This window comes from Sabethes cyaneus, chromosome 3, assembly GCF_943734655.1.
Source record: "Sabethes cyaneus chromosome 3, idSabCyanKW18_F2, whole genome shotgun sequence".
NCBI classification, from domain to species: domain Eukaryota; kingdom Metazoa; phylum Arthropoda; class Insecta; order Diptera; family Culicidae; genus Sabethes; species Sabethes cyaneus.
Window position 1 is genome coordinate 235,146,172 of NC_071355.1, and position 18,016 is coordinate 235,164,187.

General features: G+C 40.5%; 2 protein-coding genes across 2 annotated transcripts in view; one reads left to right on the forward strand and one right to left on the reverse strand.

The window, feature by feature from the left end:
- The window catches only part of LOC128740902 (kinesin-like protein KIF14), a 46,596-nt gene that overhangs the window by 18,067 nt on the left and 10,513 nt on the right, over window positions 1-18,016 (reverse strand). The gene's annotated exons all lie outside the window — the stretch shown is intronic.
- Window positions 1,045-17,518, forward strand: LOC128744678 (uncharacterized). The gene is made up of 2 exons (XM_053841844.1): window positions 1,045-1,848; window positions 16,511-17,518. Exons 1-2 carry the CDS (start codon window positions 1,671-1,673, stop codon window positions 16,810-16,812), a joined length of 480 nt encoding a protein of 159 aa, XP_053697819.1. The 5' UTR covers window positions 1,045-1,670; the 3' UTR covers window positions 16,813-17,518.

Consider the following 18,016-nt stretch of genomic DNA (forward strand, 5'->3'; position numbering starts at 1 on the left):
CCAGGAACAGGGGACTCAACAAGCAAGATTGCCCAACCAGATCGAAAGCGATTTGCGACTTCTGACACGACTGGGAAATTGGTGACGAGTGGCCAAAGATTGAGTTGAATGAAGACGACTGCTTGAAGCAGCACGAGCCTCACCGTCTCTAGGTTGCTGGCGACGACAACGAAGGTAAATATTCCTAATCTAGTATTACCTGATACCTTATGCTGTATCATTTGTTGAAAATTTCGTTTTTTCTCATCAGAAAATGGGAAATTAATTGAACTTTAGTTTTTTGGCTTTCTGAAATGGCAACAAAATTCGCTCAGATCTCATCTAAAAGGAATTATTTCGGATTCTACCACATTTTTTTAAGTGCCGTGAAATGTTTCCTTGACTGAGAAGAAATAATTACTTTAAAACTTTTCCTGTTGAATATTTGAATATTTGAAAAAAAAAAATGTGAATTAGGTACTAAAATTTGCTATAAAAATGCAAGTAATCTAGGGAAATATATTTTGGATAAAAAAAATTAAATTCTAGGTCTACTCATTAAAGAAATTAAAATTTTATTTGCAGAAAAACAGTTACTCTCTATGACATCTAGCGAACTATAAAACTAATGCTCCTTATTTCTTTGTGTTTGAGTGAAAATGATTTTTTTTGTGCTTCTGTCGATCCAACATTATACATTACAACATTATTATGTTTCTGGAACCGATTCTAATAATCATAGTTTTTAAAGAATTATCGCATTTATACTAGGTACGTGCATTAGCCGCGTCTAATGGCACATAATATTGCCAACGTATTTTCTTCCCTCGGTTCATAGTAAATCTGCATACGTTCTCTTTTTCAACTTATCTTCACATTTACACACGCAACCAACGGCGCGCGATGGAGTTGGGTTTCCAGAGAGCTGCTCGGCTGGTAGAGTATTATTTGCCATGTTTGGGTTGGGGCAGCGCGCGCGGCACGTACTTGCTGGTTGACGACACAGCAAACTTTACGAGCGGAATGACGACGGTCAGAGGAGACTGATATCCGCGCTGGCTGGCTGGCAGGAGGCCCGGCAGGTCAGGTTTGCTTTGCCATGCCATGCCACACAAATCCGTTCGCCGTCCCATCGCTCGTCGTGTTCAACAAAACAGAGAGCGAGCGTACGGCCGCGTCGTCGCGTCGTATAGGTGCGCGCTTCGTTGGTAGTGGAGCAGCTACTGCTAGCAATGGTTCCACGGGTTTCACATATATCTCGCTGTTCACTTTCAATAAGCGTCTCAGTCGGTAGAGTTGGACGAAACGAACATTTGCGAACCAAACGCATCAAAGTGGAGTGCTTTATTTTTTTTGCTGTGCAGACATTTTCCCAAATAAAAGAACAATAATTTTATTGTGCTCAAAAAAGATTGAATTGTTAGAAGAATTGTGCATAGGAAGAGATCTAATTTAGAGTTCTTCAAAACATTTTGATATTCGGTAGTGAAACCAGATACTCTATTACACAGTGAAGCACTACAACGCAAAATCCTTCGAAGCTTGAGCTCAAGAACTCAACCTAGGTCGTGCGTTCATTCAACCGTGTGCATGTAGAGTGAGGTAGAAAACTGGGCAAAACCTATCAGTCCTGCTTCAATTTGGCTTCAATTCGGTAGCAGCAGCAAAGCCTCACCACGTTCTCCCACAGGATGGATGTGTACTACATGAGCGACAGTATCCAGTATGGTTCCTTCCGGAATCCACTGTACCGGGACTATGAGAAGTTCCCGTATGGAACACTGGAGAACCCGCTCAATACTCCGCCCAAGAGCAGCCACCATCTGCAGCAGCAGCAGCAGCGGAATGGCGCCTATACTGTGGCTCAAGGTAATGAAAAAAAACCTACGCAATCATTTGACAGTGATCCTGTAGTTGGCTTCCGGGAGAGGAAGGATGCTGGAAGAGCAGCATCGCGCGGTAGAGTTTCTTCTTGTAGTAACACTGTGCAAAGTTTGACGTGGTTAGTGTGATGGTATATTTGAACGCACAGAACAAATTATAAGATCGTTTATTGCACGAGATGGTTTTTTTGTGTGTGCTGCAGAACTTGAGCACTGTTTGAGTACGTGCAGACCACAGCGGTAATTAGCCCAATCATAAACCGATAAAGTAATTATCTATCTGGCTCTTCGTTGCGATGTTTGAGGGCCGAATGACGTGAACCGGTTAAGTGAGTTTTTGAACTGGCGATTTAAAAGCTGAGTAAAAAATTAAAAATCTATTTTAAAAGTTGGTAAAAAAGTGAATATTTTTTAACATTTTAGGTGCATCTAAAAAAAGTTCATGATCTGTTTGTTATTCCTTTCAAATTCTTCGAATACGCAGACACTTGTCGAACTGCATTGCGCCGTGAAGTTATTTTTATGCAATAAACCAGTTTTTGCCGACCCATCGGATCGGTTGCACGAGTGCATGATCGATCCACCATCTATACTGTGTAATCTGTTTCTATGCGGGTGGGAAAATTAAATCAGCATTTTAGTATCAACGACTTTTGCGATCGAGATCAAGATATAGATTTAAATTTGAAAACGTCTAAAATATAGACTAACATAAAGTTCTTTATTTTAACCTGAACAAATGTTCGATTTCCGGGTAATTTCAATTGCGGAACTTTCGTAACAGCAGATGCGAGAAACATCTACACTGCAGCTATAGCGGTACCTTATTTACGCTCGATAGCCGGTCTGCATCATCGATGTAACGTGCTGCCTGAATAGAAGGAAATGCTGAAAACAAGTTGAATATTAAAATTGTTTCAATTTGAAAGTTCTAAGCTGTTGGATCAACCTTTCTTAGGATGTTTGTGTTGCGTTCCTCTCCTGAGATAAAAACACAACAATATTATTACGACATTGTTTTGAACTTGTCTTCTGCTCGGGTTGCGCTGCCTTGATGTCGTCTCCCACCGGCCGACACGTTACCCCGTGCTGTTTACCACGCGACATGCGAAGGTCTATTTTTAGCGATGGATGGTGTTTGGTTGCTGCTGACGACAAAGAGGGTGCGTTATTCTGCGTAGTAAGCGAGAATTTTATTCTCGGGATTTTCAGCAAATATTGTTATTTGCAAACTTTGCTAGATATTGAATCGTGGCAGCTTTTGTTGAATGCGAATTTTGTGATCAACGTTGAACTGATCATCTCTAGGCGAACATAAATTATATTTGATAACGTTGAAATTTACGCTTTACATTTGTAACATGTCTAAAAAAGTGGGAAAACACACGATATGGGAACGAAAAATACGTTGTTTACGATCAGCGCGACTGTAGGATATCCATAACCATAGGAGGAAAACAACAGTATGAAAACCGAAACAACAACGCTAGTAAGACAACAACAACAACAAAAAATGGCTAATTATCCGCGATCAGTTCAGTACTCGTGACCTGCGTCGTAGTGTACATATTGCCACAGCACATGAATATGGATTACATATTTGTCTATTCTGGCGGGTGCTAGGCGACAGTAGCAGTAGCAGCTTTTGGATGCATTAATTTTACATTCAATTAAATTAGCTTCGGTTGAAAAACATTTGTTTATCCATCCGATTTAATGCGATTCAAAAATAGCAATAAAATTTATAGGTACTCGCCCTGTCAACTTTCTTTTTGACTGCTTACTTGGATGTGAACAGAAATTAGAACAACTGCTTCGACGGCGTCCTTGTGATGTAAGAGCATAACGTGAAAACTGACATAACAAATGTGACATCCATGTCTGACCTAGTTAAGGTTCATACATTTGGGTACGTTTTTTTTCTGTCGCATGCAACAAGAGAGACTGAAAACGTTCGCAGCAAGGTATTTTAGCGCCGGCGCAATATATTGTTGTTACCGTTTACTCGCTGCTCGGAATGTGCAGTGAAAGTGTTATAAAAGAAAGGGTATTGACCACCTGAAGGCACAATCATTTCACCCGTCGTTGTCGTAGCGCTATACATTTTGAAGCTGGGCTTACGGTTCCTTTATCCCATACTATCGGCCGAAGCGAAATCTGTGAGCGCGTGACACGAAAATTTATCGAAACCATGGTCGAACACTGGATACGATGTGTAGAATACAAAGTTAAATCCACGTGCCTTGAGTCACGTACTCACCAGCAGAAGTTTCCTTTGCTCTTGGCCAACCTTGGTCTCGATGGGTGTGTTTTTGTGTTTATCTCAGACACAAAAAAAAACGCGCAGTTCGAGCTACCTACTACCTTATACCTAGGTTTATTCGAGAAGTGGTTACATTTATGATTCACTTTCAGGTGTTTGTGAAAACAAAAAACAAACGCCATCCGAAGTGAAGTAATTGCAAATATTCATCCGTAATTTATTTGCATTGCTCGAATAATTTTTGTAAATATGCATCTGGTCTAAAATGTTGGCACCATGGATGTGTGGTATTTTAATACATTTAAGATAGAACATCATTTTCTAGTTTTCTGCTGAAAAATATAAACAATTTAGATTTAGCTATTTAATATTACCATCAAAAATAATACAGGATATACCCGTACAAGGAGGACGTGAATGTTTCCGTTATAATTTTAACTTATTTATGATCATGATAATAGAATTCACGAATTCTTGTTTGTTAGGATGGAATACAATTATTAGTTTCAGAGAAGATGAAATGGATATTCATCAGAATAACAGATAAACAGTTAGAAGACTTTCAAGAAAAGTTTCATATTTCTTTTAAATAAGATAAACAGTAAAAAAAAGTTCTGCCCTAATTTTTCAGTTTACCCCAGTATCGCCTAGTATTTCTTAATAGGCATAAGCTTCGGTATTATGACCGGATTTCCTTCCTTGCAAACCACATGGTATCACCATTATTATTGTACCACTACTGTTTGGTCAAATTTGAATAGAGTCAGCTTGCTAAATTGGGCTAGAGAAGGTAGCAACATCTGAAGGCATTGCTTTTTGACAAATTACTTGATTAAAGTTCCAGAAAGTTCCAACATTTTTCGGGATCTTCAACTTCTTTTTTTTTATTTTTAAGCCTTCCAGGGTAGTCTCCAGATCTCACTTGCCTACTTACTTACTTAATTGGCCTAACGTCTTACGACAAGGCCGGCGCAGAATAATTTCTCTTCTGTTTCGGTCCATGGCAGCTGGTCCATGGCAGCTGGCAGCCAGTTCCGCGGGCACCCAGTGCTCGCCAGATCTCGCTTATCTGGTCTTTCCAACTCGCTCGCTGTGCCCCTCTTTGTCTTGTTCCTACCGGATGCGATGCGAAAACCATTTTTGCAGGAGAGTTGTCCGGCATTCTAGCAACATGTCCTGCCCAACGTATCCGTCTAGCTTTAACCACTTTCTGAATACTTGGTTCGCCGTAGAGACGCGCGAGCTCGTTGTTCATTCTTCGCCTCCATACACCGTTCTCTTGCACCCCGCCAAAGATGGTTCTTAGCACCCGAAGTTCGAAAACTCCGAGTGCTCGTAGGTTCTCTTCTAGCAGTGTCCACGTTTTGTACAGTGTGCACTTTGTACGTGGGCTCAGATTGTTCGATCGCAAGTGTTTGTGGAGTCCGAAGTAGGCCCGACTTCTGCTGATAATACGCCTTTTAATCTCACGGTTGGTGTTGTTGTCCTCTGTTGTCAGTGAGCCAAGGTATACGAACTCGTCGACTACCTCGAACTTACCTCGGGCCCTGTCGCACTCGGTTGCGCCCGCCAGCATATAGTTCGTTTTAGACGTATTTCTCTGCAAACCAAACTTCTCTACTTCGCGTTTTAGTCTGGTGTACTGATATTCCATTGCCTCAAATGTTCTGCCAACAGCATCCACGTCGTCAGCAAAGCAGATTTATCTGCTACATTTATTGAAAATCATGCCCCGAATTTCGATCGCCGCTCGTCTTATCACACCTTCAAGCGCAATGTTGGAAAGTCCCCTGCGAGATTCGAATGGGTCCGACAATCCACCCGAGATTCTCACACAGCACTGGATCCCATCCATCGTAGCCATGACAAGTCTAGTAAGCCGTTTTCGTCCAAAATTTTGCATAGCTCTTGTTGGTTTACGCTATCATATGCGGCTTTGAAATCGACGAACAGGTGATGCGTTGGGACTCGGAATTCGCGGTACTTCTGGAGGATCTGCCGCAGGGTGAAGATTTGGTCCGTTGTAGACCGACCCTCCATGAAGCCGGCCTGGTAACTTCCCACAAATCTATTGGCTATTGGCGATGGTCGATGGAAGATGACTTGGGACAGCACTTTGTAGGCGGCATTCAGAATAGTGATCACTCGGTAGTTCTCACAATCCAGCTTATCGGCTTTCTTGTAGATAGGGCAGATAACTCCGTCTTTCCACTCCTCCGGTAGTCGTTCCGTATCTCAAATTTTGCCAATCAGTTGATGCAGACAGCCGGCCAACTTGTCCGGGCCCATTTTAATTAGTTCCGCTCCAATGCGATCTTTTCCCGCTGCTTTGTTGTTCTTCAGCCGCTGGATAGCTTCTTTAACTTCCTTTACCGATAGGGGTGGCACATTTTCGTTGCTTGCTGCACCAATGCGGTCACTTCCTTCGCTATCACGGTCTTCCGTCTGCGCACCATTCATGTGTTCATCGTAGTGCTACAAGATGCGAGGAAAAAAATCTTGCAGGAGTACGATAGAACGAATTTCACCCCTGCACTTGAAATCTCGTATTTTGATCTGTAAGGTAATCTGATTTGAAAGCTAGATATTCCGAAGACCCACAAAGATACCCCTGGTTGCCAAGATATTGACAAACTTCACAGTAGCGGATATAGCATACAGCTCAGTCTCACTCCTGACAGGACCCTATAAGACTCTAAGATGCCATCGTGCAGTATTTTGCACGAGAACGACTCATATTAAGTTTCGAAAAGATGAACTAGCTTGTCTGGAAGGAGCGAATGGTAAAAGAAAGTAATGAAACAAAGAGTCGATAGGATCTAATAGATTGTGTATCCCTCAGCTTGGATAAAACATTGCGGTACACAACTTCTTAGGCGTAGCTTCAAATGACCCTCGCTTACCTCATCTTCCGCTCTTTTCCCTTTAAGCCTGATCTCAATCTATTAGATCCTATCACCTCATTGTTTCATTACTTTCTTCGACCGTTTCCTTCGCAAATTGTAGAAACCACCGTTATATAAACTTAATTAAGTGCCTGACCTCATTCCAAGGTCATTCTCCTGGATCCGACTAAGAATCACCTTGCTTCACTTCACTTTAAGGGTGGTACAGAGCAATATCGTTCCCCAGCAGCACAGTTGTTATAGAGTTGTGGAAGTGACCTATGTATGCCTAATACAAGTCATAAATAAGTTATTTCAACTAAATGTGGTAGAAGCGTGTTATTTGAGATACTGCTTTATTGAGAAGTTTCTCGAAGATGCCCTGCATCCATACCAACGGAAATTGCGATTTTCCAGACATTGTTAAAGAGCTGATGCAACATTCGCGCTAAGAATACTGGGACAGCTTGCTGAATCTTGGCTGAAATACAATCTATTCTTGGATCTCTGTTAAACTTCCTATCCTACGTTTGATGCAACGTGCTATGGGCTGTTGGATTTGTTGGCTTGCGACACTCGAAAGGTTTATTCAAAGCATTCACAGCCCAACGCGTTGCGCTGGTCCGGATGATTGGTCAACAACTAACGAACTCTATCACCACTAAGACGGTGAGAAATATAGTACAATAAGCATATTACTGCTAGGGCCCTTTTCACTTTCCAACAAGTGGTTTCACCGAGCTTTTATATCCCACCTACAAGACTTTTTAGTCCTCTCCAGTTTGGCGTTTTGTTGACGGGATGTTGTCAATGCTTGCTGTCCTCTTCCCGCTCAGACTTTCACTACCCGTCGTTGAACACGAGCAATGCGCACGCGGATGTCTCTCTGATGATAAGATGTTTAACCCCGGATGTGCTGAAGGACAGAGGTTCGCCAAACATTTATGATTCGCAGAATATTATAGGGAATTCCGCCAGGGCATTCGCGAACCAAAAAAGGTTGGGAACCACTGTTCTAGGTCATGGCGCGTTTAATCTGCGTTGCTCGAGTCTTTTTTCCTGCAAGTCGGCAGCATCTGTTAGCAGTGTACGCCCCAGGGTTCAACAGAAATTCAACGACTCGTTCCTGAGTTGCATTATCATCTAATCTTCTATACCTATAAAGAAGGATTTCTGTCTGTCTGTCTGTCCGTATGTTCCTTATAGAATCGAAAACTACTGAACCAATCGGCATGAAAATATGCATGTAGAGGTTTTTTGGGGCCAGGAAAGGTTTTAGTGATGGTTAGAAACCCCTCCCCCCACTAAGAGGGGGGGCTCCCATACAAATGAAACACAAATTTCTGCATAACTCGACAACTAATCAAGCAAATAGAACAAAATTTGGCATGTGGGTGTTTTCGGTGATAAGAATTTATTCTATGGTAAATTGAGACCCCTCCCCTCTTTATAAGGGGAATTATAACTCCTCTCCTCTTTAAAAGGAGGGGCTTCCATACAAATTTCCTCATAACTCGAGAACTAATCAAGCAAATGGAACCAAATTTGGCATGTGAAGGTTTTCGAGGGCAAGAATATTTTCTATAGTAAATTAGGACCCCTCCCCACTTTAAGAGGGGGGGCTCCTGTACCAAAGAAACACAATTTTCCTTATAACTCGAGAAGTAATCAAGCAAATGGAACCAAATTTGACACGTGGGTGTTTTTGGAGACAAAATTTTTTTCTATTATGAACTGGGACCCCTCCTCACTTTAGGAAGGGGGGCTCCTATACAAATGAAATGCAAATTTCCTCATAACTTGAGAATTAATCAAGCAAATGGAACCAAATTTGGCATGTGAAAGTTTTCTAGGGCATGAATATTTTATATGGTGAATTAGAACCCCTCCCCACTTTAAGAGGGGGGGCTCCTATACAAACGAAATACAAATTTCCTCATAACTCGAGAACTAATCAAGCAAATGGAACCAAATTTGACACGTGGGTGTTTTTGGAGACAAAATTTTTTTCTATGATGAACTGGGACCCCTCCTAGACAAATGAAATACAAATTTCCTCATAACTCGAGAGCTAATCAAGCAAATGAAACCAAATTTGGCATGTGGAGGTTTCTGGAGGCAAAACTATTTTCTATGATGAATTAGGACCCCTCCCAACTTTAAGAGGGGGTGCTTCTACACAAATAAAACACAAATTTCCTCATAATTCGAGAACTAATCAAGCAAATGGAACCATATTTGGCATGTGGCTGTTTTTGGAGGCAACCGTTTTTTCTATGATGAATTAGAACCCCTTACCTTCTTAAGACGGGGGCTCTCATACAAACGAAATACAAATTTCCTCATAACTCTAGAACTAATCAAGCAAATGGAACCAAATTTATCATGTGGGTGTTTTTGTAGGCAAGAATATTTTCTATGGTATATTTTCTATGGATTTCCCCACTTTAAGAGGGGGGGGGGGCTTCTATACAAATGAAAAACAAATTTCCTCATAACTCGAGAACTAATCAAGCAAATGGAACCAAATTTGACATGTAAGTGGTTTTGGACGCAAGATTTTTTTCTATGGTGAATTGAGACCCCTCTCTTCTTTAGAAAGCGAGTTATGGCCCATCTCCCCTTTAAGAAGGTGGGCTTCCATACAAATGAAATGCAAATTTCCTCTTATCTCGAGAACTAATCAATCAAATGGAACCAAATATGGCGTGTGGGAGTTTTAGATGGCAGAAATTTTTTCTATGGTGAATTACGACCCCTTTCCCTTTTAAGAGGGGAGCTCCCATACAAATGATATTCAAATTTCCTTATAACTTGAGAACTAATCAAGTAAATGGAACCAAATTTGGTATGTGGGAGATTTTGGAGTCTTGAATTTATTTTACGATAGTTAGAGACCTCTCACCCCTGTGGTAGGGGGATATGGACTCTCATACAAATAAAACAGAAATTTTTGCGAAACTCAAAAACTAATCAAACTCGAGAAATTCGAGACTCTTCCATAAAACATTAGTCAATACAAGACCACAAAAACTATCTATAGTAACACTAGATCATTCAGGACGAGACGGTCGCGAGTGTTGCCGGGACCCGCCGTCGGAAGCGCCGCCCACTGGGGGGCTTGCAAAACTCGAGATTGTGACAAAGATCATCCGAGATTCATGATTTATGTACAACACAGGTTAATTTGTGGCAATACGAAGTTTGTCGGGTCAGCTAGTAATATAATAGAATATAATAAGATTTGTCCAGATATCTGTTATGTTCACTAGTTGGTGAACGGCTTGAAGCGGCTAGCTTCTTTAGCAAAATGAGCCAGTTTTTGCTCTGTTTGGCAAGGGTCATGGCGTTCCATATTTCGATGCGTGTCCGTATTGCCATCCCAAGCGTCGTTACTAAAAATCCAGAATGATTCCTACCTTTATTTTATGTCATAACTAGCTGACCCGACAAACTTCGTATTGCCACAAATTAACCTGTTTTGTACATAAATCATGAATCTCGGATGATCTTTGTCACTATCTCGAGTTTTGCAAGCCCCCCAGTGGGCGGCGCTTCCGACGGCGGGTCACCGGCAACTCGCGACAGGCTCGTCCTGAATGATCTAGTGTTACTATAGATAGTTTTTGTGGTCTTGTTATTGATTAATGTTTTATGGAAGAGTCTCGAATTTCTCGAGTTGGATTAGTTTTTGAGTTTCGCAAAAATTTCTGTTTTATTTGTATGAGAGTCCATATCCCCCTACCACAGGGGTGAGAGGTCTCTAACTATCATAAAATAAATTCAAGACTCAAAAATCTCCTACATGCTAAATTTGGTTCCATTTGCTTGATTAGTACTCAAATTATAAGGAAATTTGTATTTCATTTGTATGGGAGCCCACCCTCTTAAAAGGGAAAGGGGTCGTAATACACCACAGAAAAAAAATTCTGCCATCTAAAACTCTCACATGCCAAATTTGGTTCCATTTGCTTGATTAGTTCTAAAGTTATGAGCAAATTTGTATTTCGTTTGAATGGGAGCCCCCCCCCCCTCCTAAAAAGGTAAGAAGTCCTAATTCATAATGGGAAAAATGGTTGCCTCCAAAAACACCCACATGCCAAATATGGTTCCATTTGCTTGATTAGTTCTCGAATTATGAGGAAATTTGTATTTCATTTGTGTAGAAGCCCCCCTCTTGAAGTGTGGAAGGATCCTAATTCACCGTAGAAAATATTTTTGCCTACAAAAACCTCCACATGCCGAATTTGGTTCTATTTGCTTGATTAGTTCTCGAGTTATGGGGAAATTTGTATTTCATTTGTATTGGAGCCCCCCCTCCTAATGTGGGAAGAGGTCCTAATTCATCACAGAAAAAATTCTTGCCTCCAAAAACACCTACACGCCAAATTTGGTTCCATTTGCTGGATTAGTTCTCGAGTTATGAGGAAATTTGTATTTCGTTTGTATAGGACCCCCCCTCCTAAAGTGGGGAGGGGTCTCAATTCATCATTGAAAAAAAAATTGTCTCCAAAAACACACATGTGCCAAATTTGGTTCAATTCGCTTGATTAGTTCTCGAGTTATGAGGAAATTTGTATTTCATTTGTACAGGAGCCCCTCCTCTTAAAGTGGGGAGGGGTCCTAATTCACCATAGAAAATTTTCTTGCTCTCGAAAACCTTCACATGCCAAATTTGGTTGCATTTGCTTGATTAGTTCTCGAGTTATGAGGAAATTTGTATGGAAGCCCCCCCTCTTAAAGGGGAGAGGAGTTATAATTACTCTTATAAAGAGGGGAGGGGTCTCAATTCACCATAGAATAAATTCTTGTCACCAAAAAAAACACCCACATGCCAAATGTTGTTCTATTTGCTTGATTAGTTCTCGAGTTAGGAGGAAATTTGTATTTCATTTGTACAGGAGCCCCCCCTCTTAGAGTGGGGAGGGGTCCTAATTCACCGTAGAAAATTTTCCTGCCCTCGAAAACCTTCACATGCCAAATTTGGTTCCATTTGTTTGATTAGTTCTCGAGTTATGAGGAAATTTGTATGGAAGCCCCCCCTCTTAAAGGGGAGAAGAGTTACAATTCCCCTTATAAAGAGGGAGGGGTCTCAATTTACCATAGAATAAATTCTTGTCACCGAAAACACACACATGCCAAATTTGGTTCTATTTGCTTGATTAGTTCTCGAGTTATGAGGAAATTTGTATTTCATTTGTATAGGAGCCCCCCCTCCTAAAGTGGGGAGAGGTTCTTATTCATCATAGAAAAAATTCTTGCCTCCAAAAACACCTACATGCCAAATTTGGTTCCATTTGCTGGATTAGCTCTCGAGTTATAAGGAAATTTGTATTTCGTTTGTATAGGAGCCCCCCCCCCCACTTAAAGTGGAGAGGGGTCCCAATTCATCATAGAAAAAAATTTTGTCTCCAAAACCACACACATGCCAAATTTGGTTCCATTTGCTTGATTAGTTCTCGAGTTATGAGGAAATTGGTATTTCATTTGTACAGGAGCCCCCCCTCTTAAAGTTTGGAGGGGTCCTAATTCAACATAGAAAATTTTCTTGCCCTCGAAAACTTTCACATGCCAAATTTGCTTCCATTTGGTTGATTAGTTCTCGAGTTATGAGGAAATTTGTATGGAAACCCCCCTCTTAAAGGGGAGAGGAGTTATAATTCCCCTTATAAAGAGGGGAGGGGTCTCAAATTACCCTAGAATAAATTCTTGTCACCGAAAACACCCACATGCCAAATTTGGTTCTATTTGCTTGATTAGTTCTCGAGTTATGCAGAAATTTGTGTTTCATTTGTATGGGAGCCCCCCCTCTTAGCGGGGGGAGGGGTCTCTAACCATCACTAAAACCTTTCCTGGCCCCAAAAACCTCTACATGCAAATTTTCACGCCGATTGGTTCAGTAGTTTTTGATTCTATAAGGAACACAGGACAGACAGACAGACAGACAGACAGACAGACAGACAGACAGACAGAAATCCTTCTTTATAGGTATAGACAAGATTGTCCGAATTAGTAGAGTGTTGGTTTAAAACTCTTATTCCTCGGGTGGGCTGTTACATTACATGTAGCGGGCGGTAACCACTTTTCATGTCCAGCCGCTAGCTCCGATTTTCGGGACAGACACTGTTTGAGCTGCCCCTAACCTTGGGTCCCTCTATTTCTGGTGCCGACAGGTTTCTTGAAACGAATGAATTGCATTGCGTAGTCATTTGATATCCTTGCGACATGCTCAGCCCACCACAGTCTCCTAACTTTAGTCAGATGTACAATGGAATCTTTCCATGTAGTGCCTGCAGCTTGTGGTTCATACGCCTACGCCACTCTCCGCTTTCCGTTTGTACTCCGCAGATTGAATGAAGTATAAAATTCTTGTTCTTACGTTTGTTAGAAAACTGCCCAGTAGCGCGTTACAACCTTATGGTTGTAATCGTATTTTATCAAAAAAATTCACATAGAGCTTCCTTGAGTCAGTAGGTTTTGCTTCACGATACGATAGAAGTTATACCTTGAAACTTCCAGACCAGCAATCTTCCTGGATCCCTTTAACTTTTCGTTACTCGCAACAACTCCGATCCATAGGCATACTAAAACAGAACAGAAATCACTCGAATACTGACGCCATTTGGTGACTTGGTCTGCGGATCCACTTTGATGAAAACAGTAATTTTTTCTTTATTGTCAGTAGTAGAGTCAGGCAGTAATTTTCTTTATTCTTTTTACAATCAACGCAGGGAACGGTAGAAGAAAGTAAAGAAACAAAAATGTTTATACACTAGAATCTCTTTCCACGTCCATTTATTTTACGTGATTTTGTTTTACGTCACCTTTTTCACGTCCGTAATTTGAATTATCGTCCTCTCGTTTTACGTCCAAAATTTGAATTAACATTCACTTTTTTTACGTCCAAATTTGAATTAACGTCCTCTCGTTTTACGTCCAAAATTTGAATTATTGTCCTCTCATTTTACGTCCGAAATTTGAATTAACGTTCTCTCGTTTTACGTCCAAAATTTGAAATTAACGTCTACTTTTTTTACGTCCAAAACTGGAATCAACATCCCCTCGTTTTACGTCAAAAATTTGAAATTAACGTCTACTTTTTCACGACCGATTTTTTTACATCCCCCCCAATAGTGGACGTAAAACGAGATTTGAGTGTAGTACATAGTGCCCACTGTGATTCTATTAACGCAAATCAGTGGAATTTAAGCTTGATTTCGCCTGGTTTCTCAACCAATGCTTATGCTTATAGCCTAAAAAACTAATCATCATGAATCGAAAATGCAAGCAAAAAGTAGCATCTATTGGTAAGAAATTGTGATAGTGAAAATAGAAAGTTCATTTAAATGTAGAATCTAGAAATTTTGCAACCAATTAGTTTTTTTAACCTTTAAAGCGACCTAAAAATAAAAAAGAAATAAATACACATAGAAAAACTTCAGTCTTTCAAGCGAACCACAATCTTTAACGTTCTATCAGACACGAAACCAACCGCAACATCCTTAAGCAACCAACACAGTAAGGAGTGCCGACATGGGCTCAAATTCATCAACTTTGATAACAAATTATCTACATACTAGGTACATCTAGGTACTATATTCCGTTATCGACACTTGACCTTCTGCTTTTTTATACGACAGACTTCGCAGCCAGCTGTTAGAGTACAGAACAATTGCAGGGCCAGTTGCTACGATCCTATTGACTCTAACAGCCTCTCCCAGTCGAGATTCGAGCATACGGCGACTGGCTTATTAGGTTCCAACATTTTAGAAATAAGGCTTAGGCTTCAACATTTTAGAAGAAAATCAAAGTAACGTGCCTTGATGACTCTAGATTCCTATTGCGGAAAGTGACCTTCCGTGTATACAAATTTCTCAGCCGGCTGTTGATAAACGAATAACGTCAACTATAGTGCTAACTGGCTGGCAAAATCAGCAAACTGCCAGCAACAGCTAGGCATTATGATTTCCTTCGATCGGTCGTAATCCGATTGCTCGCATAGTTTCTAGGCTACACACCCTCAGGCCTACCAAATAGAATGCAAACATGTTTAAGAAGCCACGTCTGGCGGTAGCTTTTGATGTTGTATCATTTACCAAAAAGTAGTTTAACCAGTTGTGTTGATCATGAAAAAATATTCAACCATGAACGCTGCTTTATTGATAGATCTATATGAGTGAGTGCTTGTCACATCTACCGAGATGTTTGTTTAGCACTTGAATGCGAAAAATTCGCTGAGAAAATGCACAAGAATAATAATGCACTTTGAAGTGACTTTTGTCGAAGAAACCCGATTTGCATGCAAAGACGAATTATCGGCAAATAATTTGGTAAAAATCACTAAAATTGTTTTCCGCAAATTATGGCGCCATAACGTTAGTCCAAATTCATTTAATCGGGAGTCAATACTGCAGCTTATCTGAACTCCAAGCTTAGCTCGTGTATTTGTGAAGATAGGATGCTTCAACGGGCTAGGATGTTCCTTGATCTGTTTAATCAATTACAATGTGTGCCGGTAAGTGTTTACTATGGTGGAAAATAAAGAGAAAGACCCATCTCGCTCGATTGCAAATCCGCCTCTTGAATGCTACGTGACACGGTTTCGTTTAGCCATTATCAGGCCAACCGTGCACCCACTGTATCAACAAGGTAGGTAAACCACACAAGAAGAACACCTCAATTATTATAACAATTGAAACACAAATTGATTACAAGAAAATGGACGTGATAAGATTAAATTAGTCAAAGTCTAAGTCTTCGAAGAACTTCAATGTTGTCCTCTTGATATGAATCTGTTTATTGATAGGTATGGGCACACACAGAAAAAAATGTGACTTGGATCGGATCATTGGTTGCAACTGGGCATTGATAACGATAAGTAACTCCCCCAGTCCCGTACGGGAAAAATATTTGGAAAATAACCGTGCGGAATATCTTGTGCACGAGATATTGTTGTGGCGACTGATAAAGCTGTTAGTGGTAAAAATATGCCTTTTACGAGAACGATGCGGACTTTACTGATAATGCGCAATTTTAAGCCGTTTCAAGTTTATAACTGTGAACAATTATCACGAACATCTATCATCGTTAGACACATTTATTTTGATTCCTTAGAAACTTGATAACAGACGGTAATTTTTGTCAATAAATTCCATCTTACTTTGTCACAAGTTGATGCCGTCGACTGCCCTTTTTCTAAGAACCGATGCCTATGCAAATAGGTAATTCGCTTAAACAAGTACCTTTTGAGCTCAAGTCAACATCATATACATTATCTAAACACGGCAACCACTTTATTGTTCCATCACGAGTTACCACGGTCGGAAAGAACTTACAGATTAGATAACACGGTCTTCTCCTGGAATCTTGTTGCGCAGTACAGTCACACAAACGGTTACAATAGGATATTGTTGTTTCGTTTTGAATCATCGACTTTTTTTACTAAATTCCCAAGATCCAAAGGCTTACTCACCCTTTGTTTTTTCTTTCTTTTTTTTCAGAAAAATCCAAAACAAAGACCACTAAGGAATCGTGCCCCTTTTGCAAGGAGCAAAAGAAGCGACCCCTCGGGGCGTACATGCGCAAGCGTGGCCAGCGCATCAACAGTGAAAGTATCTCCGAAGATGTCGAAGAGTGCCAGGAGGAGGAGCAGGGAAGTGGCACCGAAACGTCCCCTGCCGGAAGCCCGACCAACATCGAGCTGGCCTCGCACAACCATCACTACCATCATGGACAAGCGCACCGCAGCGTAGTCAGCGGACGCTACTCGCGCCAGGATTCGCAGGACAGCGATGGCAAATGAAATCCCTCGGCCGGGATATGATGGTGTATTGGATTTGTTGCATCCCCCGAAATATCAATGCAGAATTTTGTTTAATTTTTCAAACCTTATATATTACGTTAGAGTTAATCCAAACAGTCCCCTAGTTTTAAGTGTTTAGCATTATATATCAGTAAACATACACTGATCGTATTGATCGGCATCGTAGGAAATCGTGGAAGACATTTTTGTCTGAACGCAAGACACAAGGAACACTATACCCAGTTGTTGCGTTGATTCCTCGTACAAACGGAGTATTGCCTTAGCTCGGAGCTGGTTTTAAGATGGAATCCAAGCATTGCAAATATCTTCTAAACATTGTGCAGGAGAGATACATCGAACGTGGTGTGAGAAAAAGACTGATCTTTTATAACCTTGCGAATAAGGGAAAAGAAATATTTAATAAAATGTTCGCAACCATCAGGAATCATTTATCCACTCTATTGGGTAACAAAACATAAACACTGCTTGGATTTAGCATTTCTTGTTTTTTCTTTTCGTGAAGTTTGAATCAACCTATACTTTATATCTAACATTGTTCACATGAAGGTTGCCTTTTAGGCGGTAAATATATTGAGGATTACTATCCGGTATTCATGTGCGGCTTTACTAAAAATATAAATGAATCGATTATATGTTATAACATAAGCGTGAGAAAGCTTCAATATTGTATTAGAGACATATAACATAAATGCTTATTGGTAATAAACCCGCTGTTTTATTTGCCAAGAATGAAAAGAAATGACTCAGTCGACTGTACATCAAAAGGTAAAGTACAGTTGAGGATCGATTAACGAACTGAAGTTACTGTTGTTTGCCATAAAGGTGAGTATCCTTGAATGTCGAGTTGTTAAAGAATCGTAATGATCAATACATTCGCAATAAAATCAAAATTGATTGGCCCTAGATAACGGCGTAGTACACAAGGTTATAAGCGAACTAACGCGCAAAAGAGTAAAAGCATGATGAGATCCGAGATTCCTATAAGCTTTGTCAACAATTTACGCCGTAAGTTGTTTGAATGTTTATTTCAACCCGAGTAACACTCCAAGGTCCTTTACAGTATTTACAAGACACAATGAAAAAAGAGTATGCGTTTTTTGGAGAACGTAATAGCTTCATGTGTTTTGTTGAGGTAGTTATCTAAGTACCACAAGGCGAATATAGTCAGCTACTTCTTAATTAT